The 25,052-nt window shown below is 43.2% G+C and overlaps 1 protein-coding gene across 1 annotated transcript in view; it reads left to right on the top strand.

The window, feature by feature from the left end:
* The window catches only part of ptprga (protein tyrosine phosphatase receptor type Ga), a 277,448-nt gene that overhangs the window by 189,131 nt on the left and 63,265 nt on the right, over positions 1 to 25,052 (top strand). The window contains exon 4 of the mRNA XM_036983482.1: positions 5,549 to 5,697. Within this exon, the coding sequence (XP_036839377.1) occupies positions 5,549 to 5,697 (149 nt within the window). The remainder of the gene's footprint in view (positions 1 to 5,548; positions 5,698 to 25,052) is intronic.

Below are 25,052 nucleotides of genomic sequence, written 5' to 3'. Positions count from 1 at the left end.
TGATGAAAATAGAGAGCAAGATGTGTTTTTTATCCCTGCCTTGCTTTGAGCGCTAATGTAAACTGCCATGCCATCCCTTCCGCTAGCCTGTTAGCATAAACCGTAACCATAAAATGAGACTAAACGTAGCAGCAATACAGTGGAGTGTATTTAGCTTAGCCACAGTGGTAGTCTCCCTCCACATCACCTTTCTCTGCTTTGAGTCCCATGCAATAGATGCTAAGCAACATCTTAAGCACACTATGCATTGTTAATCCCTCAGCTTTGATTTGGCTGCCATCTGTAGTCTCAGTGGTATTATGAGGTATGCCAAGAAGGCCAGGCTCCCACAGGAGGCCTTACTACTTAGTGTAACCTTAGCATCCTGGATGCAGACTGGTAGAATTTCAGTGGGAGTGCCAACAACCCTGTAAAAGCACCAGGCAACACATCTCTTAAAATCTCCAATATCTCCCAGAGGAAACAAACTACACAAGGAGGGGAAATAAACTGTGATAGACCAGCCAATTGTTCAAGGGTCAAAGACTTTGGCAGAGTATCCGACCTGAGAGATGTCAAACTAAGTCAATGTATTTAAAAGGCCTAGTGTATTTAGTTTGACATGTCTCAAGTTTCAGACTTTGCTGAAGATGTTAAGATGACAAACAGGCCACTTGAGTGCTTCTTCGAAATGGGACAGAACTCTCCTGTGAAAGGAGGAGTAAAAACGATTCTGAAATTCAATTACAGTAAGACATCGGTTTGACAATGGGAGCATTTATTTAAGGTCATATTGGTTAATTAAATGTGGGTCTATTCAGACAAATTTGTAAACCCCAAAAATGTACCCCTCTGCCAATTCCCACTTTATTTCAACAAGAGGATGATGAAATAACAATGGACTTGCAGAGACAATTAGAAGTGGCTGAGAAGATACAGTGCCTTCAGAAAATATTCATAACTTTGACTTATTTCACATTTTGCTGAGTCACAGGCTGAATTCAAAATGGCTGAAATCCATTTTTTCTCACCCATCTACATACAATACCCCATAATGACAATGTGAAAACATGTTTTTAGAAATGTTTAGAAATGTATTGAAAATTCAATATATACATTTCTAATTTACATAACTGTTCACACCCCTGAGTCAATACTTTATGGACGCATTGGCAGCGATTACAGCTGTGTCTTTTGGGGTAAGTCTCTAAGAACGTTGCACACCTGGATTGCACAATATTTGCACAATATTTGCACAATTCTTCAAGAACCGTCAAGTTTATTGTTGGTCATTGCTAGACAGCCATTTTCAAGTCTTGATTGTGGCGGTCAGGTCATCTGATGCAGCATTGGTCGAATAGCCCGTACACGGCCTGGAGGTGTGTTGAGTCATTGTCCTGTTGAAAAACAAATGATAGTCCCACTAAACTCAAACAAGATGGGATGGCATATCGCTGCAGAATGCTGTGGTAGCCATGCTGGTTAAGTGTGCCTCTAAATCACCAGCAATGCACCCGCACACCATCACACCTTCTAATCCATGTTTCACGGTGGGAACCACACATGCGGAGATCATCCGTTCACCTACTCTGCATCTCACAAAGAGACAAAAATCAAAAATTTGGACTCATCAGACCAAAGGACAGATTTCCACCTGTCTAATGTCCATTGTTTGTGTTTCTTGGCCCAAGCAAGTCTCTTCTTTGCAGCAATTTGACAAAGAAGGCCTGATTCACACAGTCTCTGAACAGTTGATGTTGAGATGTGTCATGAACTTATCCTCTGTAGCAGAGGTAACTCCGGGTCTTCTTTTCCTGTGGTGGTCCTCATGAGAGCCAGTTTCATTATAGCTCTTGGTGTTTTTTGCGACTGCACTTGAAGAAACTTTCAACGTTCTTGACATTTTTTAGGATTGACTGACCATGTCTTAAAGTATTGATGGACTGTCATTTTTCTTTACTTAATTTAGATTGATTGTCTGATTGTCTAAAACGCATAGAGAACGAAAGAAATTCCACAAATTAACTTTTAACAAAGCACACTTGTTAATTGAAATGCATTCCAGGTGACTTTCTCATGAAGCTGGTTGAGAGAATGCCAAGAGTGTGCAAAGCTGTCATCAAGGCAAAGGGTGGCCACGTTGAAGAATCTCAAATGTAAATTATATTTTCATTTGTTTAACACTTTTTTGGTTATTACATGATTCCATATGTGTTATTTCATAGTTTTGATGACTTCACTATTATTCTACAATGTAGAAAATAGTTTTTTTTTTAAAGAAAAATCCTTGAATGAGTAGGTGTGTCTAAACCTTTGACTGATACTGTAAGTCAAAACTGTAACTTGGCCATTCAGGAACATTCAATGTTATCTTGGTTATTTTTTTTGGTTATTGTCCTGCTGAAAGGTGAATTTGTCTCCCAGTGTATGTTGGAAAGCAGACTGAACCAAATGTGTGATACTTTACAGCCTTATTCTAAAATGGATAAAACAAATTGATAGAGTTTATTTACTCTTCCTTCGTTAGATTCTAGCTCATCTTGCTTTGGCTAGCATTAGTTGTTGATCTTGTTGTTGTTGATGTGCTTAACTGAGGGAGAGACAGCATACCTTTTCATCATTGTTTGATTAATAGCACTGCAAAGTTCCAAAATGCAAGAGGACTCAAATGAACTCAAATTGTATTTGTCACATTTTCCCGAATACAACAACCGTGAAATGCTTATTTTACAAGTCCTTAAACCAACAATGCAGTTCAAGAAATAGAGTTAAGAAAATATTTGCTAAATAAACTAAGGTTCAAAATAAAATAAAAAGTAACACAATAAAATAACAATAATGTGTCTATATACAGGGGGTACCTGTACCGAGTCAATGTGCAAGGGTACAGGTTAGTCGAGGTAATTTGTACATAAAGTGACTACAGTATGCATAGATAATAAACAGTAAGTAGCAGCAGTGTAAAACAAAGCAGGGGTTAATTTATTAATTATTCAGCTGTCTTATGACTTGGGGGTAGAAGCTGTTAAGTAAGGAGTGTTTTGGAACCTAGACTTGGCACTCCGGTACCGCTTGCCGTGCGGTACTAGAGAAAACAGTCTATGACTTGGGTAACTGGATTCTTTGCCAATTTTTTGGGCCTTCCTCTGACACCGCCTAGTATAGAGGTTCTGGATGGCAGGAAGTTTGGCCCCAGTGATGTACTGGGCCATACGCACTACCCTCTGTATCGTCTCACGGTCAGATGCCGAGCAGTTGCCATACCAGGCAGTGATGCAACCGGTCAGGATGCTCTCGATGGTGCAGCTGTATAACTTTTTGAGGATTTGGGGACCCATGCCAAATCTTTTCAGTCCCTGAGTGGGAAATGGTGTTGTTGTGTCCTCTTCACGACTGACTTGGTGTGTTTGGACCATGATAGTTTGTTGGTGATGTGGACACAATATAACTTAAAACTCTCGACCCACTCCACTACAGCCCCTTCGACGTTAATGGAGGACTGTTCAGCCCTCCTATTCCTGTAGTCCACGATCAGCTCCTTTATCTTGCTCACATTGAGGGAGAGGTTTTTCTTCTGGCACCACACTGCCAGGTTTCTGACCTCCTCCCTATAAGCTGTTTCATTGTTGTTGGTGATCAGGCCTAACACTGTTGTGTCATCAGCAAACTTAATGACGGTGTTGGAGTCGTGTTTGGCCATGCATTTGTGGGTGAACAGGGAGTACAGGAGGGGACTAAGCAAGCACCCCTGAGGATCAGCGTGGCAGATGTGTTGTTGCCTACCCTTACCACATGGGTGTGGCCCATCAGGAAGTCCAGGATCCAGTTGCAGAGGGAGGTGTTTAGTCCCAGGGTCCTTAGCTTAGTGATGAGCTTGAAGGGCACTATGGTGTTGAACCCTGAGCTGTAGTCAGTGAACAGCATTCTCACATAGGTGTTCCTTTTGTCCAGGTGGGAAAGTGTATTGTGGAGTGCAATTGAGATTGCGTCATCTGTGGATCTGTTGGGGCGGTATGTGAATTGGAGTGGTCTACGGTTTCCGGGATGATGGTGTTGATGTGAGCCATGACCTGCCTTTCAAAGTATGGCTACTGACGTGAGTGCTATGGGGCGGTAGTCATTTAGGCAGGTTAACTTCGCTTTCTTGGGCACAGGGACTGTGGTGGTCTGCTTGAAACATGTAGGTATTACAGACTTGGTCAGGGAGAGGTTGAAAATGTCAGTGAAGACACTTGCCAGTTGGTCAGCGCATGCTCTGAGAACACGTCCTTGTAATCCGTCTCGCCCTGTGTCCTTGTGAATGTTGACCTGTTTAAAGGTCTTGCTCACATTGGCTACGGAGAGCATGATCACACATTCATCTGGAACAGCTGGTGCTCTCCTGCATGCTTCAATATTGCTTGCCTCGAAGCAAGCATAAAAAGCTCACGGCTGGGTTTCCCTTTGTAGTCCGTAATAGTTTGCAAGCTCTCCCGTGGTATTGACATATTTGCAGATATCCATTCAGGTGTATTTTGTGAATTTTGGTGAATGCGTTCTCATGATCCAATGTCGTGCTCGTGCAACTGCCTGTAAACACACAGTACAGTTAAAAGTGAATGATGGCAGGCCTGTGTGGCAAATGACTTGTTTGTATAAAGGCCTACTCTAGCTCTGATTGGCTATGGTGCTCCGGTCTGTGTAGACTCTGGTCCTGGATGAGACAGATGTTTTTATTCGATTTTATTTACTGCAGTGTCTATTAAATGTCCAAACGCACTGACGTTATATTGCTATAGAATGCTCACAAATGCCTTGGTATACGTAATTCCCAAACATTCTAAGAATTTCTGAAAATGTGAACACCATATCTATGTGCTAGCTTGTCATATTCTTCTTGGGGGTGTATATGAACAGATTTTAATAAGATTTAATGTTGCTAAAATGCTGTCAGTTCTTCTTTAAGGCGAGGCATCACACCTTAACGGGGTCTTTTCCCCCCCTGATTCATATCACAATGGCCTTTTGCCAGTTGAATATAGACACCAATATAAGGCCTTTTGTATTACAACTTTTCTGAAATATTGTATAAAAATATGCAATGAGGCAATATCTTATTAAATATTTGCATATACTGCAATTATATTCTTCTGGATGAAGTTGGCCTAAATATTTTGGTTTCATTTTGTTAAGATACTCCAGGACCAGACTTGTATAGAGCAGATTTTTGGATGTATATTTTTATTTTTCTATCTATAAAATACTGAACTGCATTTTTAGCTCATATTTCCAAAGAAACTGTTATCTAGAGTAAACATTAAAAAACATATCAACAATTCCCTCTATACAGTATCTAAGAATAACCACACAAAATGTGGTGAATGCAAAAGCTCAGGAAAGTTTGTTCTGTCTTGTTTATACAATTTGCAATAATTCATGATAAGTTTAGCTAATTCGTAAGTCATTTTTCATTATGTTCCTTCAGTGTGTGAACATTATGAAGTGTGATAATATGGAGACTCTCTCTCTCTCTCTCTCTCTCTCTCTCTCTCTCTCTCTCTCTCTCTCTCTCTCTCTCTCTCTCTCTCAGTGGCCATCATGCTGAAGGATGACTACTTTGTGCGTGGTGCAGGCCTACCGGGGCGTTTTAAGGCTGAGAAGGTGGAGTTCCACTGGGGCCAGAGTAATGGATCAGATGGCTCTGAACACAGCATCAACGGCAGGAGGTTCCCAGTGGAGGTGAGAGGGAGGGGTCTGCCCCCACATCTGGATAGGGGAGGTTGGTTGGGGGGAGGGGGGTCTCTGGGGTCGTCTGGTCTGGGGAGATAGAGGGGATTATACGTCGAGGTAAACAAAATGGATAGGAAATATGGGAGGCGAGGATTCTAGAAAACCCCAGTGTATGAATGAGGACCAGTGGGGGTAGGAGACAGCCTCCTGTCAAGATGGGGTAGAGTAGAGGGTGGTCCCGTATTGATCTGACAGGACATAATGTGGAGCAGCTTAGAGACAGCTTTAAGATCCAGTAAAAAAACGCAAGTGATCCCTCAACCCGGCGGCCAAGTGTGTCGTGTCCCTTGGATGGCAAAATGTCACTCTTTCTTCTGTTCGGTTTCATCGGAACCTCAGCAGCCTCTGCTGTCCTTAGCCAACAGATGAATATCATTTGACATTTGGTGGATTTGGCTGGTATTGGCAGTTTGAAATTATTTCAATTTTATGTTGTCATTTTTGGGATGTTTTATTCCTCCAATAAAGTTGATGCACTGTGTAAAAGGCCTAGAAATTCATACAAAGCCTTGGAAATTCATGCTGCATCTTATTGCATTTACATTTTCATGTCCCACGCATTGCAAAACTGATCGATGAAAAGCCAAAGTCCCTCTTCTGTTATACTGATGGGTTCTTGAATGATTCAATATGTATGATTTGCGGTGTAGTCCACTCTGTTGATGTCAGTCCTGATGCAGAATAGAATGTCCTAGTCCAATAGGCGTGTGACTCAGTTCAGTGTTACTGTGGTGAATGCAAATGAGTGCTTCCAACTCTCCCTGCTCATGTCCTTATCTGTAGAGAGAGAGAGAGAGAGAGAGAGAGAGAGAGAGAGAGAGAGAGAGAGAGAGGATACAGAGCTAAGGTTGAGGGAAGTAGAACGTACTGTGGAAAAAGTGCATAATTAACACACGGTTAAGGAGAGCGATTGTGTCTAAGAGGTAATTAAAGATGTCAGTGGCAGGGCAGAGTGTGGGTATGTGCATGCTTTGTCCGACCGTGCATGCCTGTGTGTGTTCCTGTGTGTAATTGTGTGTGCGTCGGCACCCCGTTGCCGTCATGCTTTGCTGTGCTAGTCATTATATGTTTCCAGCTAATGGTACATTACCTTTGTATGTCACAGGTGCTGTGCTGACCTGTATTACAGGAGAGTGCTCTGCTTTTCTTTTGGCAGGAAAACAGCAGTGATAATATACACTTTCATGACAGCCAATGTTGGTTTTGCTGAATTGTTTTGAAGGCAGAAGATTAAAAGTGACTGTTTTTTTAGTCACTACAATGGATATTAATTCACAGGTAGACAGTGGCTTGGTAGCCAAATGTGTACTCAACACACCGAGGCACACCGGGTCTCTCGCAATCATATGATTTCTTCATGAATGGAAATTGCCAATGACAAGGTTTAGTGTGGGAAATACCCTACACCCTAGGTGGTTTTGCAGAGACATTACTTTAAAATGTGGGTCTCGTTAAATTGGTTAGCGCTAAATCTCTGCTTCTCCCTCTTGAGCTGACCTGAATTCAGTCGCTCTGCTTTTCCCCACTGTGGTTGTACAGCCTGAGATCCAGTATAGCGTTTGATGGACAAAGGCTCAAGCTTCGGTTATTATTATTTTTTTTTAAATGATCATAGTAATGTGCCCTAATATACTTAGCCCATTTTAAATGATCATAGTAATGTGCCCTTATATACTTAGCCCATTTTAAATGATCCATTTTGATCCTCATTATGTACAACCCAGTATTTTCTTCAATGTCACTGGCCATTTAGAACATTACAATAATACTAATCCCCTAGTGATTTTCCAATGCCTTGAGAGAGAGAGAGAGAGAGAGAGAGAGAGGGGGGGGGGGGGGACAGAGAAAGAGAGAGAGAGAGAGAGAGAGGGGGGGGACAGAGAGAGAGAGAGAGCGAGAGGGGGGGGGGCAGAGAGAGAGAGAGAGAGGGGGGGGCAGAGAGCGAGAGAGAGGGGGGGACAGAGAGAGAGAGAGCGAGAGAGAGAGAGAGAGAGAGAGAACCCTTAGACAGGGTCCTCAATGGCAAGGGGAAAGACACTCCACCTGCAACAGGGAAAAACAACCCCATTGACATTGACTAATGATAAATAGCAGTACTTGTAGCTGATTATACGCATCTGTGGTGAGCCACTTTCTTCCACTTCCGCTTCTTATCCCTTCTCTTTTTCCCTATGTGAAGCCAACAGCTCTCACATAGCCTCAGTGTGTGTGTGCGTGCGTGCGTGCGTTTGTGCGTGCGTGTGTGTGTGTGTGTGTGTGTGTGTGTGTGTGTGTGTGTGTGTGTGTGTGTGTGTGTGTGTGTGTGTGTGTGTGTGTGTGTGTGTGTGTGTGTTTGGGCACTTTCTAGTCTCGGCTTTTGTTATTGGTCCTTTAAGTAGCACTCTATCCAATGGAATGAGAGATAAGCTGGGCGTAAAAGGCATGTAAGCTCTGGCCTCTTTTAAGGAAGGTTAATCAAAGACTGGAGAAAAATAGCAAAACAGCATTGTTACATGTTTGTGAGGTCATTGTTGTTGTTCCACTCTCAGATAGTATAATATGTGTCAAGGAGAGAAAGGGCTATAAAGAATGAAAGTAAAAGAGCACAAGAAAGAAAAGCCCACTAGGTGCCTTCATGAACAGTAGTGCTAGTGTGGTTAGTGCTAACAGAAAGACAGACTGCAGCCTGTACTGTAGCTATGGCCTGATGTCCTTGGTGACTGTCACGAGAAGGCCCTGGTCTGAGGCTGAGCCCACTCCTATGAATACTCATGAGGCCACTGCTGTCAACAGCAAAATGCTGCTCTCATTTCGTTAAGTCCTCTTGATAAATAATTTATGATTTACAAGCCTTGCCATTTAGTAATTGTTCTCTAATAAGCTCCTTCAATGGCGTGATTAAGTGGGGGCCTGCTCCCTTCCTACCTGCTGTTTTAACTGTGAAACACTGGTTAACATGCAAAACACAACCAGGCAGGAATGAAGCACAGCTTTCCATCTACTGTACCATTCAAAAGTTTGGACACACCTACTCATTCAAGGGTTTTTCTGTTTTTTTTTACTATTTTCTACATTGTAGAATAATTGTGAAGACATCAAAACTATGAAATAACACATATGGAATCATGTAGTAACCAAAAAAGTGTTAAACAAATCAATGTATATTTTATATTTGAAATTCTTCAAAGTAGCCACCCTTTGCCTTTATGACAGCTTTGCACACTCTTGGTATTCTCTCAACCAGCTTCATGAGGTAGTCACCTGGAATGCATTTCAATTAACAGGTGGGCCTTGTTAAAATATATTTTATGGAATTTATTTCCTTCTTAATACGTTTGAGCCAATCAGTTGTGTTGTGACAAGGTATTGTATTGCATTGTATTTATTATGGATCCCCATTAGCTGCAACTACACTTCCTGGGGTCCAGCAAAATTAAGGCATTTTATACCATTTTAAAAACATTACAATTCATTCACAGATTTCACAACACACTGTGTTCCCTCAGACCCCTACTCCACCACTACCACATATATACAGTACAAAATCCTTGTGTACGTGTGTGTATGTTATTGTGTGTGTGTGTGTGTGTGTGTGTGTGTATGTGTGTGTGTGTGTGTGTGTGTGTGTGTGTGTGTGTGTGTGTGGGGGTGTGTGTGTGGGTGTGTGTGTGTGTGTGTATGCAAGTGTCTGTGCCTATGTTTGTGCTGCTTCACAGATCCCACTGTTCCATAAGGTGTTTTTTAATCTGTTTTTTAAAATCTAATTTTACTGCTTACGTGAGTTACTTGATGTGGAATAGAGTTCCATGTAGTCATGCTCTATGTAGCACTGTGCTTCTTCCATAGTCTGTTAGAGACCTCTTGTGGCATGTCTTGTGGGGTGTGCATGGGTTTCCTAGCTGTGTGCCAGTAGTTCAAACAGACAGCTCGGTGCATTCAACATGTCAATACCTCACACAAATACAAGTAGTGATGAAGTCAATCTCTCTTCCACTTTGAGCCAGAAGAGATTGACATGCATATTATTAATATTAGCTCTCTGTGTACATCCAAGGGCCAGCCGTGCTGCCCTGTTCTTAACCATTTCCAAATTTCCTAAGCCTTTTTTTGTGGCACCTGACCACATGACTGAACAGTAGTCCAGGTGCGACAAAACTAGGGCCTGTAGGACCTGCCTTGTTGACAGTGCTGTTAAGAAGGTAGAGCAGCGCCTTATCATGGACATACAGTACTTCTCCCCATCTTACCTACTGTTGTATCAGTATGTAACTCCAAGCAGTTTAGTCACCTCAACTTGCTCAAATGACCACATTATTTATTACAAGATTTAGTTGAGTTTTAGGGTTCAGTGAATGATTTGTCCCAAATACAATGCTTTTAGTTTTAGAAATATTTAGGACTAACTTATTCCTTGCCACCCACTCTGAAACTAACTGCAACTCTTTGTTAAGTGTTGCAGTCATTTCAGTCACTGTAGTAGTTGACATATATAGTGTTGAGTCATCTGCATGCATAGACACTCTGGCTTTCCTCAAAGCCAGTGGCAATTCATTAGTAAAGATTGAAAAAAGCAAGGGGCCTACTAGACAGCTGCCCTGGGGAATTCCTGTTTCTAACTGGATTATGTTGGAGAGGCTTCCATTAAAGAACACCCTCTGTGTTCTGTTAGGTAACTCTTTATCCACAATATAGCAGGGAATGTAGCCATAACACATACGTTTTGCCAGCAGCAGACTATGATCGATAATGTCAAAATCCCCACGCAAGTCTAACATGACAGCCCCCACAATCTTTTTATCATCAATTTCTCTCAGCCAATCATCAGTCATTTGTGTAATTGCTGTGGTTATTGAAACTTTTATTGACAGTTTGTTGTCAATTTGTTTACTGTAAAATAGCACTGTATCTGGTCAAACACAATTTTTTTCCAAAAGTTTACTAAGCGTTGGTTACAGTCAGCTATTTGAGCCAGTAAAGGGGGCTTTACTATTCTTAGATAGCGGAATGACTTTTGCTTCCCAAGAAGGAGAGGTAGGGGTGTATACAGAAGATAGCCCTATTTGGTAAAATACCAATTCCATATTACGGGAAGAACAGCTCAAATAAGCAAAGAGAAATGAAAGTCCATCATTACTTTAAGACATGAAGGTCAGTCAATCCGGAAAATTTCAAGAACTTTGAAGTTTCTTCAAGTGCAGTCGCAAAAACCATCAAGAGCTTTGATGGAACTGGCTCTCATGAGTTCCGCCACAGGAAAGGAAGACCCAGAGTTACCTCTGCTGCAGAGGATGAGTTCATTAGAGTTACCAGCCTCAAATATTGCAGCCCAAATAAATGCTTCACAGAGATCAAGTAACAGACACATCTCAACATCAACTGTTCAGAGAAGACTGCGTGAATCAGGCCTTCTAATTGCTACAAAGAAACCACTACTAAAGGACACCACTAAGAAGAAGAGGAAACAAACCATGAGGAATGGACATTAGACCCTTGGAAATCTGTCCTTTGGTCGGATGAGTCCAAATTTGAGATTTTTGTGTCTTTGTGAGATGCAGAGTAGGTGAACGGATGATCTCCACATGTGTGGTTCCCACCGTAAATCATGGAGGAGGAGGTGTGATGGTGCTTTGCTGGTAACAGTCTGTGATTTATTTAGAATTTAAGGCACACTTAAACAGCAAGACTACCACAGCATTCTGCAGCGAAACGCCAGTCCATCTGTTTTACGCTTAGTGGGACAATCACTTGTTTTTCAACAGGACAATGACCCAACACACCTCCAGGCTGTGTAAGGGCTATTTGACCAAGAAGGAGAGTGATGGAATGCTGCATCAAATGACCTATCCTCCCCAATCACCCGACCTCAACCCAATTGAGATGGTTTGAGATGAATTGGACCGCATAGTGAAGGAAAAGCAGCCAGCACGTGCTCAGCATATCTGGGAACTTCTTCAAGACTGTTGGAAAAGCATTCCAGGTGAAGCTGGTTGAGAGAGTGTACAAAGCTGTCATCAAGGCAAAGGGTGGCTACTTTGAAGAATCTAAAATATATTTTGATTTGTTTAACCCTTTTTTGGTTACTACATGATTCCATATGTGTTATTTCATAGTTTTGATGCCTTCGCTATTTTTCTACAATGTAATTTTTTTTTTTCAAATAAAGAAAATCCCTTGAATAAGTGTGTCCAAACTTTTGACTGGCACTGTATATCTGTCAACTACTGTGTCTTACCTGCTCGTACTGAACAACACTCATATCTGATGCAACTATCACATCCCTACCCTCAGTCCCTGAATGGATTCCAGAAATATTTGGCTTCATAAATAAATGATGCATGGAGTTAGAGGCCTTCAGGGTTCAAATAGTTGGACCTGTTCCAAAATGGACCTGGGGCTATCACATCTGGAGCTGATATGCATACATTTATTATTAAAATATAGAGACCTGTGGACAACTAGACCCGTTACGTATAGACCTGGTCAGATCCAGATCCATTCCGATCCAAGTGAGAGAGGAGAACAAAATTACATTTTTAAGCTAAGAGCTGATAAAAACGCAAACGAGAGGAGGTAGAGCGAGGTGATGCTCTAGCATCACCCTGGATGGTTCCGACCTAGAATATGTGGACATCTATAAGTACCTAGGTGTCTGGCTAGACTGTAAACTCTCCTTCCAGACTCATATCAAACATCTCCAATCTAAAATCAAATCTAGAGTCGGCTTTCTATTCCGCAACAAAGCCTCCTTTACTCACACCGCCAAACTTACCCTAGTAAAACTAACTATCCTACCGATCCTCGACTTCGGCGATGTCATCTACAAAATAGCTTCCAACACTCTACTCAGCAAACTGGATGCAGTTTATCACAGTGCCATCCGTTTTGTTACTAAAGCACCTTATACCACCCACCACTGCGACCTGTTTGCTCTAGTCGGCTGGCCCTCGCTACATATTCGTCGCCAGACCCACTGGCTCCAGGTCATCTACAAGTCCATGCTAGGTAAAGCTCTGCCTTATCTCAGTTCACTGGTCACGATGGCAACACCCACCCGTAGCACGCGCTCCAGCAGGTGTATCTCACGAATCATCCCTAAAGCCAACACCTCATTTGGCCGCCTTTCGTTCCAGTTCTCTGCTGCCTGTGACTGGAACGAATTGCAAAAATCGCTGAAGTTGGAGACTTTTATCTCCCTCACCAACTTCAAACATCTGCTCTCTGAGCAGCTAACCGATCGCTGCAGCTGTACATAGTCTATCGGTAAATAGCCCACCCAATTTTACCTACCTCATCCCCATACTGTTTTTATTTATTTACTTTTCTGCTCTTTTGCACACCAATATCTCTACCTCTACATGACCATCTGATCATTTATCACTCCAGTGTTAATCTGCAAAATTGTAATTATTCGCCTACCTCCTCATGCCTTTTGCACACAATGTATATAGACTCTCTTTTTTTCTACTGTGTTATTGACTTGTTAATTGTTTACTCCATGTGTAACTTTGTGTAGTCTGTTCACACTGCTATGGTTTATCTTGGCCAGGTCGCAGTTGCAAATGAGAACTTGTTCTCAACTAGCCTACATGGTTAAATAAAGGTGAAATTTTTTTTTTTTTTAAATAGCAGGGGAAATGCTGTGTGTTTAGGCTGCTGAGCGAGTGACACGGAACAGGGAGGAGGGAGGGAGGGAGAGACTGGAGACAGCAACCAACCAAGCCGACTCGTGCTATAGTAGACTATAGCTGCCATAGCTAGGTTATTTATCATACAATATGATGACGTAGTACCTGTCTTGACAGCATCAAACCGGGAGAAGCTAGTTAAGCTAGCTATCTAGGCTAATAGAGGCTGAATGCACTTTCTCGTCCTACACAAAACAACAACTATTCCATTCAGAATATAAAGTAGCAGCCTACCTGTTGGCTCTTGATCATTGTAGCCTATCTTTCTTTAACTGATTAGAAATCTCCTAACTTTTGCCCCTCACAGAGTTTCTATGACTGTAGCCTATTGTCTCTTTGATGACTTATGATTGGCCAACCATAAAAACAAGCTACACGTGCTACTTTTGTGAAAAGCAAAGAGCGGCAGCATAAATGATACAATTCTCTCTCTCTACTGCAACAGTCGCGTTCAAAACTAGGTTTAACACAATGTCAGAATGACCTCACGTTAAGTTATTACAGTATCTTTCATTGCAGGGACAGCTCTCTGTTCAGAGAGGAAGTCCTCCAACTGTAATATCACACGTCTGCTCCCATGTTGTAAGGTGGTTAGAGGAGAGTGTTCCATGCCCTGTTGGCACCTTGGAGCAAGTGATTTCACTGCTATCTCAGTCTCACTGAGGTGCTAAGCTTTCCATTCTATCCAGCCTAACCTGGCCTAGCCTCTTCCTCATTTTCCCACCCTCCTCCTCTTCCTCCTTGCTCCTCCTCCTCCCCAGGCTGGTCATGATAAACGAGAGGAAGGAGGGATGAGGGGATGAGTCTGTGGGCCCCAGATCCAGCTGTGATAGTCTTTACCCACCTGCTTAGATAAAACAGCCACTAAATTAACACACAATGTGTGGCAAGGAAGGTGAAAGGCACACACACACACACACACACACACACACACTCTGATACACACACACTATGGTGCTGAAAGTATCAAAGATAAGAGATTTTATTTCCGTCTAACCTTTTCACAGTGGGGGAAACAGAAAGTGCTATCCTGGTCTAAATTACCTCGGGCCCGATTCCGACCTGAGTTAAGCACGCATAAATATAACTTATTTCTCTTTTTATGCACTTTTCTCTCTGTGTATTCTGACCTTGAACTTAAGCATGAGCATAGTGTGCTATACACCTTTTATTCCCCTCTTCTCTCATCCAACTCTGTTTGCTTGAAGCTCACCAGCACTGTAAGACAATGGAACACTACAAATCTAGATCCTGCTACGGTAATGCTAACATGTAGGGATAGATATTGATCGGTACGCTGGTTTTATTTTCAGTGCCCGTGGATACTCTGAACACATTTAGTGTAACCTTGCCAGAATGCCCACGCTTCAGTTATGCTAGAACCCTTCCACGTCTTGGCAACACAGAAGCCTATGATACTGTGCATGGCTATATAATTACTAAGATTTGTTTGTGTGTTTAGGTGTGCGCGTGTGTGCGCATACAATCATTCAAATGGTGTGCAGTCTATGCCAGGCTTCGGGAGTGGCAATCTGCTGTCTGTGTAATGTACAGTCAGAGGAAATGAGTGACATGGCAATAAAAACGCATGTCAGGGAGAGGAAGCTGAACAAGATGTCCAGAGAGGAAATTAAGAACAATGGCTTTATTGTTGAGAAAGTGAGAGAAAGAGACCAGTCGGCTTGGAGCTACGGTTTTAGTGGACTGAGAGGTTTTATAGCAGTGAGATAAATAGTGAAGCACTTGAGTGACGAGTAGGGTACTGGAGTCCCAGACTCACCGTGTTCAGATTCTCAGTATCTCTGTGCTAATTCGAGAATGTACATTGACTATATCCGAACGTCTTGCACAGTGATATCAAAGTCAAAATATTATAATTTTCAACCGTTAGTATTATTTTGGTTGGATTCAGAGAGAGGGAATAGCCTAAGTGGTGTTCTTATTTACTGTCATGCTGGGCCTCTCTCTATCTCTTTTCGTATCCCTCTCCTCTATTTCTCTTCTCCTTCTTTCTCTCTCTCTCGCTCCCTTTCACACACTATTTCTATATATCTATCTCTCTTTCTCTCTCTCCCTCTCTCTCGCTCCCTTTCTTGGCAGCTACATTCCATTAAACCTTCAAAGATAACTGATGACTGCCATGCTGAGGTCCTTTTTTTTCTTTCTCTCTATTTTATTTATGATTGGCCTCCCTCTGGATAGGAAGGCGTGCAATTCCTAACATAATGTTATATTTCCTGGCCTGTCCTCAGTGACACAGAAAAACACAACCATTCTTTAAAAGCCCAATGTTACTGTACCTAGAGGGCAAATAGATGTTGTCCCAGTTCTGGGCTGGCTTGATACCATTTTTAGTAATCTCGTTTCAGATACAGGCTTCCGCTTTTTGTTTTCTCAAAAGCAATATTTTCCAGATTTTATGAGAAAGCAATACCCCCGAAATTGAAAAATGAGGGACCAACCTTCTAACGTTTCTCATGTAATGCATTTCAATTGGGTTTTAAGACAGATTGCAAAGGGCTCCACACACCAAACATGTTTAATATCCCAGCTAGTGGTCCTGTATTGTACAAATTGTAGTGAGGGAGATGAGAGGTAGCTTTGGTGCCACAGGTGCCTGTAGTAGGCTACACATCACCTTTTTGATGGACATCCATTTGTGAGAATTGAACAGACCCAGGTCTTAACCCCCCATGGAGAGATCAGCCATGTCCTAAATCCCATTGGAGAGCTCAGGCAGTATCAAGCACAGCATCAAAACATCTCCTTGATGTGCTCTCGCCCCAACAAGGACACATAGTGAAACACATCCTGTCTGTCTGTCGTTGGTTACTTCCCAGCACAAGGCTTGTGATTCAGCCTCAGATCTTCCATGGTCCCAGCGGGTGATATCGCAGAGCACTTCCCAGTCTTGGTGCACCTCAGGAGGGACACAGCTCCAACTTTGTATCCACTTCAAAGTGGAAGAACACAGAGGCTACTGTATTTTTTTTCTGTCAGACCAAACATTGCAATACTTTCTTCTTTTTTTTTACCACTGTAGGACATGTGTATGATACATGTGACTTGTGTGATGTGTGCTTCAGGGATAACAGCCCTAACATCAGTGGAGAGCAGATGTCCCTCCAAACAGAACATGGAACAATATCACCTTGTTCTATTATATGGCTTTGGAACCAGTGGTTTCTGTGTTAACTCTCTTTCAGCAGTCAAGCTCATTAGATATTCGATGAGCCTGTTTAGCTTTTAGCACCACGAGTCAGTTTTCCGTCTTTGAAGGAAGTCTGCTTGTTTTTGTCAAGCTCAAGTAGGCCACATTCTCTTTCTTAATGAGCCAGATTGTCCATATTAATATTTCAGTACTATTTGCAGAGAAAATACCCCCTCCCTATACAAACACACACACGCACACACACACACACACACACACACACACACACACACACACCTAGCAGTGGTGTAATTTTCAGACCATGGGAGACACCAACATGTCTCGTTCTGTCTCATTATCAGAATCCCCAGTCTCTATCAGCCTCATTATTTATCTCTTTAGCTCAGAACTAGGGGACCATTCAAAAACACTCCTTCCACTCTCTGTTCCCCTCCCTCTTTCCATCTGTGTCCCACACTCTCTTCCACCCTCGTCCCAGCGCTCTTTCTCTATCTCCTCCCCCTGTCTTGCTGGGCCTTGGGCTGACATAGCATTGTGACAGAAGTAGATGTGAGGTTGAATCTCAGCATGCTGGCTGCTCAGTCTCCTCAGTGTAGGGCAGGATAGGAGCTGCCATATACAGAACATACAGTACACACTGGTGCACAGCCATGATTAATATTCCTTCCACAGGTTGGCAGATAAATCACACTCATGCCTCACTGCATTTTGTCTTTTCAGCATGTAGGACATGCTCCGAGTAAACATTCCACCTGTCTATACAGCAGACATGCTTGGTTTATGTGAAATGGCCTTGTCCTCTTCTTTCTCCTTTCCCATCTCTTCTTGGTGTCCTTTCTCTCTCTCTCCCTTTGTCCTCTTCTCTCTCTCCTCAGTCTTCAGAAGCTCTGAGCCTGTGTGGTGTTATTACCATTTATATTAATAGTGTCAAGCGCTATGTGCCTAGAACGTGCCCTTAGCCGCTCACACGTTTTTTTCTCTCTCCAAGTGGTCCGTAAACTCTATAAAACATTTTCAGATGTGTCTGTTGGATTCACAGGATGTGCTATCCCCTCAGTAAGTAGCAAAGACTTGAATTGTCTCGTTTGTGCTGGAGAAAGGGGCAAATTGGGCTGTGCTGTCAGACACAAGCAGAGGGAGAAAAGGTTGGAGAGATTGAGGGGTGGAGAAGAGGGGAGGAGGACGTGTGCATGCGTGTTTGCATGGGTGTGTTGGCTAGATGGATGGGAAATCTTTGGGAAGCGCTCCCAGGGCTCTGGCCACTCGTTTATCTCCCTCCTTCCTTCACATTGATGGCTGTTGTTCTAAAGGATAAAGTGTGGAGGTGGATAAACGCAGCCTGTCAGTCAAAGCCAGCATAGTGAGGGATGGAGGGGCCAGGCCTACCATGGCACTTACTCAACCCCCTGAGAGGCCACACAGAGGATACATTAACATGCCACCTGCAAAGCCCTCATGATTAATCGCATAGGCCCATTAATGTTGGGTAAATGTTTTCCTCGCTCTCATGCAAGATATGAATACATAGAGCACAGAGGGGGGGGGGTACTTGAGAAGACTCATGAGACCATAGGCCTACTGGTAAAATGCACATGAGGGGTACTTCAGGGGTACATCAGGCAGAGCAGAATTCAGTTGGTGGTGCAGTAACCGATAAAGGTTGGGCACCACTGGAGTACATACAGTACTGTATAACATATTTGTTTCTGTGAGTGGGTGTACACTTATAGATGTGGTATACATAGTGTATGGATATAGGTGTGTGTCAGCACTCGTGTGGGTGCGTGTGCATGCTTTATCAGTTGGCCCAATGATTGAGCAGAGAAGTCAAATATAGAATTGTTCGAATATATTGCTAGAATAAGACCCGGTCGCAGCATTTACACCCTAACCACAATAATCACATACATCGGATGCTCCCAACGTATACCGACACCCAAACATGACACTTTGTGTGATACAAATGATGTGTTTTATTTAGTTCCTCTATAGGTTTCTTTCTAGGTTCCTGTCTTTCTAGGGAGTTTTTCCTAGCCACCGTGCTTCTACATCTGCATAGCTCTCTGGGATTTTAGGCTGGGTTTCTGCATAAGCACTTTGTGACAACTGCTGTTGTAAAAAGGGCTTTATAAATACATTGATTGATTGATATTTGTTCTCACAACAATGCCATAATTCCCCTGGATAGGGCCTTTGTAATTGACGAGGTTATTAGTTATAATCTGAATAATTACTGCTCTGCTCTGGGAGTCACTCACCGGTGAGAGGGTGTGCTGAGCTATGAATTCACTCTGAGCCAGTACAAAGAGGAAATGAAACCTGGAGGAACGAAACCTGGAGGAAACTAATTGGTTAACGTCATTAAGATGCGCTGAATGAAGATGTATGGTCAATATGTTTATATCCCTGGGCGCAGAGACGGGCACAAATGGTTGGCCAGCCCTGGCCCGCGGTCAGCACAGTTTAGGAAGCCAGCTGATTGGCTATAATGATGAGTGGGCCAGGTCACTTCCTCTCCCCGGGCCTTTGATGTGAGGGGAGATGCTGATTGTTTCTGTCTGAGGAATGTTCCATCTTCAGAGGAGCTGTTCTATCAGTCCCAGACGGCGTGAGAGGAGGGGGTGTTTTTTGCGTGACCGTGACCCTGCTCTGATGGTTAGCATGTTCAAACCATCTCCAACCATCTCCGGGGGTCTGGCTGCTGTTCTAACTTTTGAGATTTGTGATGTTGGATCCCGTGTGGAGCGGCGGGTTGTTTGGAGTTGAGATGGAGCTTCTTTGTTTTACCGTGCTCTGCCTACCCTGTTTTTAAGCTACAGGAATGGAGAAATGGTGTTACAGACCCCCTAAGGCCATGAAACAAGGCATGATTCCTCCCCTGTCCTTCCCTTTCCTCTCTCAAGAATTATGGTTGTCTTCTACCAAGGTTGTTTTTGTTAGCTGTTGATTTCGGTGTGCAGGTCGGAGGTCCCAGTGTTCTCTTCGCTGTGTCTGTCATTGTTTCTCAGTCAATACATCTCTCCTTCTCTCTGGCATCGTGGTATTGGAATGATAGTGTAGTGGGTGTTTTTCCGCTCACAATGGGAAATGAATATGTCATGTCCATTCTTTGCTTTCTTTCTGGGTGAAAATAATATTATGTTGTGGTTGCTCCTTTTCTTAAGGTTAGGAAAGGATTTATGCAGGGCAGGAATGAAGATTTACAGAGTATATATTTGTTTATCATTGTATTTCCCTCTGCATTGTCATGCTCCATGACTGTTGTTCCTCCCTATCCCCTGCTGTGACGCTCCCTGTGAGTTTCAGTAAACCCATATGGTATTGATATGAGTGAGGGGACCTGTGGTCTGTAACAACTCACAGTGACCTGTGTTAATCGAGCCTGGGATCACATCTTGCTCTGTCTGTCTGTCTGTCTGTCTGTCTGTCTGTCTGTCTGTCTGTCTGTCTGTCTGTCTGTCTGTCTGTCACACACACACACACACACTCACACTCACACTCACACTCACTCATGTGAATAGGAGACAGGCCTAATACAAAGCTGCTTGCTCTCCATAAGCCTGTGCATATTTGTCCAAGCTTTTCTGGGAACTCAGAGGGGAAAAGACCTTTCATTTCAACACGTTTGCATTCACTCAGGAATGTCAACAACCAGTCCCCTGGTTCCTTTGTTTGTGTTGTGGTTTATTATGTGTTTGTGTGTGTGTATCTCTCTCTCTGTGTGTGTGTGTGTGTGTGTGTGTGTGTGTGTGTGTGTATACGCCTCATATTTCTTGACTTATCTGCAGCCTGGGACTGCATAATGATGACACAGGGGTGACATTGAAGTGAAAAGAGCATGGCATTGCTGGCACCATAGGATGTCAGGTCTGTCCTTCAGTGGGATGATATACTGGTGACACTCTGTACCTGGTCACACTGTATACTCTATGTCCCGTGTTCTCTCATACTCTCTATACTGCTGCTAAACCCATGGTCACTAGTGCTATTCCTGGTGAATAACAGGGTGTGCAGGCTTTTGTTCTAGCCCTGATTCAACTGAACAAGCTCTTGAAGCTCTCCAGAATCTCTCATCGTCATGTGAATCACACTGTGACCCACAACACAGCACATAATGCTCCAGTCAAACATGCAGCACAATAATAGTCTACCCTGGTTGCTGAGGTGCTCTCGTGTTCGGTGTGCAGTGTGTAAAGGTTTTTTTCTGTTTATCTGACATGAGTATGGAGAAAGTGTCCCCACCTGCCACTTCCCTTCTGGGCTGAATGCAAAGCGACCAGTGATCCACAGCCCTCGATACGGAGAGGTTATAATATGTAAGACCCCGCCATGCAACCTGCTTTCACTCTATGAAAGGACACTGACTTAGCTAGTACTCTCTCTCTCTGTGTGTGTGTGTGTGTGTGTGTGTGTGTGTGTGTGTGTGTGTGTGTGTGTGTGTGTGTGTGTGTGTGTGTGTGTGTGTGTGTGTGTGTGTGTGTGTGTGTGTGTGTGTGTGTGTGTGTGTGTGTGTGTGTGTGTGTGAATGGACTATAGAGCTGCAATGACGCTGTTGCCATCAATTATTATCTGACAGAAGAAGCTGATGGTGTTAGGGTTCCGTTTGAACACATGCTTTACTATGGGATCTACAGTTGAAGTCGGGAGTCTACATACACCTTAGCAAAATACATTTAAACTCAGTTATTCACAATTCCTGACATTTAATCCTAGTAAAAATTCCATCTTAGGTTACTTAGGATCACTTTGTTTTAAGAATGTGAAATGTCAGAATAATAGTAGAGATAAATGTGTCACGTCTTCTAGGAGTAGTGGGTTTGGAGTCAGGCGCAGAGAGCAGAGGGTTCGGACAATCCTATTTTATTCCGGTACAAACGGTCACGCCAAAACACTAGGCGCATAAAACTGACCGGCCCAAACACAGGACCCAAACACAGGACCCAAACACTCCGGAGAAAATAAAATACAAATGCACATCCACAAACTAACAGAGGAACAATCCCGCACAAACATAGACCTAACAGGCTTAAATAGACATAAATCAAGAACCAAAATAAGAGACAGGTGCAACCAATAAGACCAAAGGAACAGAAAAGGAAAAGGGATCGGTAGCGGCTAGTAGACCGCCGAGCGCCGCCCGAACAGGCAGGGGAGCCACCTTCAGTGGGAGTAGTGACATCATGATTTATTTCAGCTTTTATTTATTTTATCACATTCCCAGTGGGTCAGAAGTTTACATACATTCAATTAGTATTTGATTAACATTGCCTTTAAATTGTTTAACTTGGGTCAGACGTTTTGGGTAGCCTTCCACAAGCTTCCCACAATGTTGGGTGAATTTTGGCCCATTCCTCCTGACAGAGCTGGTGTAACTGAGTAAGGTTTGTAGGCCTCCTTGCTCACACACGCTTTTTCAGTTCTGCCTACAAATGTTCTATAGGATTGAGGTCAGGGCTTTGTGATGGCCACGATACCTTGACGTTGTTGTCCTTACGCCATTTTGCCACAACTTTGGAAGTATGCTTGGGGTCATTGTCCATTTGGAAGACCCATTTGCGACCAAGCTTGAACTTCTAACTGATGTCTTGAGATGTTGCTTCAATATATATATATTGATATATATTTCCCTCCCTCATCATGCCATCTATATTGTGAAGTTCACCAGTCCCTCCTGCAACAAAGCACCCCACAACATGATGCTGCGACCCCCGTGCTTCACGGTTGGGATGGTGTTCTTCGGCTTGCAAGCCTCCCCCTTTTTCCTCCAAACATAACGATGGTCATTATGGCCAAACAGTTATATTTTTATTTCATCAGACCAGAGGACATTTCTCCAAAAAGTACGATCTTTGTCCCCATGTGCAGTTGTAAACCGTAGTCTGGCTTTTTTATGGTGGGTTTGGAGCAGTGCCTTCTTCCTTGCTGAGCGGCCTTTCAGGTTATGTCGATATAGGACTCGTTTTACTGTGGATATAGATACCTTTATACCTGTTTCCTCCAGCATCTTCACAAGGTCCTTTGCTGTAGTTCTGGGATTATTGATTTGCACTTTTCGCACCAAAGTACGTTCATCTCTAGGAGACACAACGCATCTCCTTCCTGAGCGGTATGACGGCTGTGTGGTCCCATGGTGTTTATACTTGCGTACTATTGTTTGTACAGATGAACATGGTACCTTCAGGCGTTTGGAAATTGCTCCAAAGGATGAACCAAACTTGTGGAGGTCTTGGCTGATTTCGTTTGATTTTCCCATGATGTCAAGCAAAGAGGCACTGAGTTTGAAGGTAGGCCTTGAAATACATCCACAGGTACACCTCCAATTGACTCAAATTATGCGAATTAGCCTTTAAGAAACTTCTAAAGCCATGACATCATTTTCTGTAATTTTCCAAGCTGTTTAAAGGCACAGTCAACTTGGTGTATGTTCACTTTAGACCCACTGGAATTGTGATACAGTGAATTTTAAGTGAAATAATCTGTCTGTAAACAATTGTTGAAAAAATTACTTTTGTCATGCACAAAGTAGATGTCCTAACCGACTATATATATATATATATATATATATATAGTTTGTTAACAAGAAGTTTTTGGAGTGGTTGAATAACGAGTTTTAATGACTCCAAACTAAGTGTATGTAAACTTCCGACTTCAACTGTATGTTAGGAACCCACAGAATACCTGAAATAGATCACAGGAGGTTGTGCTGCTTTATGTAAGGATTACAGCAGCTTGGAAAATGCAACTGGAATAATATTGACAATATTGATCATATGAGAAAGTGCCAGGAAATGGGTTTCATTACACAGCACGCACACACACACACACACACGCACACGCACACAAACAAACACTCTCCAGAAGAATGGAGCTTCACCTTGACAGGAGATACAGTGAGGAATGAGAGATGTGTGTGTGTGTGTGTGTGTGTGTGTGTGTGTGTGTGTGTGTGTGTGTGTGTGTGTGTGTGTGTGTGTGTGTGTGTGTGTGTGTGTGTGTGTGTGTGCGTTTGTGTGTGTGTGTGCTGGTATGTGTCTTGCTTTATTGAGGTATTGCATTTAACTTCTCATCTTAAACAATAGGGATGAAATATTTTCCGTTCTGCCAGGCTGATACATGTACACTGAGTGTAGAAAACATTAAGGACACCTGCTCTTTCCATAACAGACTGACCAGGTGAATCCAGGTGAAAGTTATGATCCCTTATTGATGTCACTTGTTAAATCCACTTTAGTCAGTGTAGATGAAGGGGAGGAGTCAGGTTAAAGAAGGATTTTTAAGCCTTGAGACAATTGAGACATGCATCGTGTATGTGTGCCATTCAGAGGGTGAATGGACAAGACAAAATATTTAAGTGCCTTTGAATGGGGTATGTTAGTAGGTGCCAGGCACACCGGTTTGTGTCAAGAACTGCAAAGCTGCTGGGTTTTTCATGCTCAACAGTTTCCCGTGTGTATCAAGAGTGGTCCATCACCCAAAGGACATCCAGCCAGCTTGACAAAACTGTGGGAAGCATTGGAGTCAACATGGGCCAGCATCCCTATGGAAAGCTTTTGACACCTTGTAGAGTCCATGTCCCGACTAATTGAGGCTGTTCTGAGGGCAAAAGGGGGTGGAACTCAATATTATGAAGGTGTTCCTAATGTTCTATACACTGAGTGTTTGTACACACACAAACCCTGTCACCCTACAGTGAAGCACCAATCTTCACTCCCTCTCTCTCGTACACGCACATACCCACGTCCCACGTCCCACCACCCCCACACTTGATTTATTGATGATTCTGATTCTGTGACGCACAGTTGATGATGATGCGGTGTGTGTCTCTGTGGCTTTTGTATTTCCCATCTGAAACCCACACCACACAGATCCTGGTGTTGAGGATGTAGTGGTGTAGCTGTGTTGCGTTTGACGGAGCTGATCCTTCCCTGAGGACTTTAGGAGACGCTGAGGGATCTCTTTTCCCTGATTAAAAACCCTTTATCTCAGAGCAGGACACACGCTACGTTCTTAAGCCCGCCCGCCTGTATGTGTGTCTGCGTGTGTGTGTGTGTGTGCAACTGCATGTGAGTTTTGCCTGCTGCACATCACCATGACAACCGGTCTGATGGACCATGTTGCCTGTGCTTTATGTCTGCATGTGTTTATGAAAGAGAGAGAGAGATACAATTAAAGGGGGCTCTAACTCTGAGTCTAACTGTACACCCTTCCAGTCTGGAGAGAGCTGTTTGTGCAGGCTTTTTAAGCTACAGTACTAGTCCTGTAGATCTGTGTGGATCAGTGAGAGCAGAGTGGACAACATATTGAGGACCATGCAGGGTGTTTCTTTATGCAGCGCTATGGGAGAAAACTATTCTATAACCAATGTATGACCTTACGACTTCATGCTGGCTGTAAACAGAGCAGGCCTGTGTATAATTCAAGAATTCGGAGAAACCCCACAGAGGAGAGAGAAGTCAGAGAGCAGAACA

Source organism: Oncorhynchus mykiss, chromosome 7, assembly GCF_013265735.2.
Source record: "Oncorhynchus mykiss isolate Arlee chromosome 7, USDA_OmykA_1.1, whole genome shotgun sequence".
Taxonomy (NCBI): Eukaryota; Metazoa; Chordata; class Actinopteri; order Salmoniformes; family Salmonidae; genus Oncorhynchus; species Oncorhynchus mykiss.
This window is presented reverse-complemented; position numbering and strand designations above follow the sequence as displayed.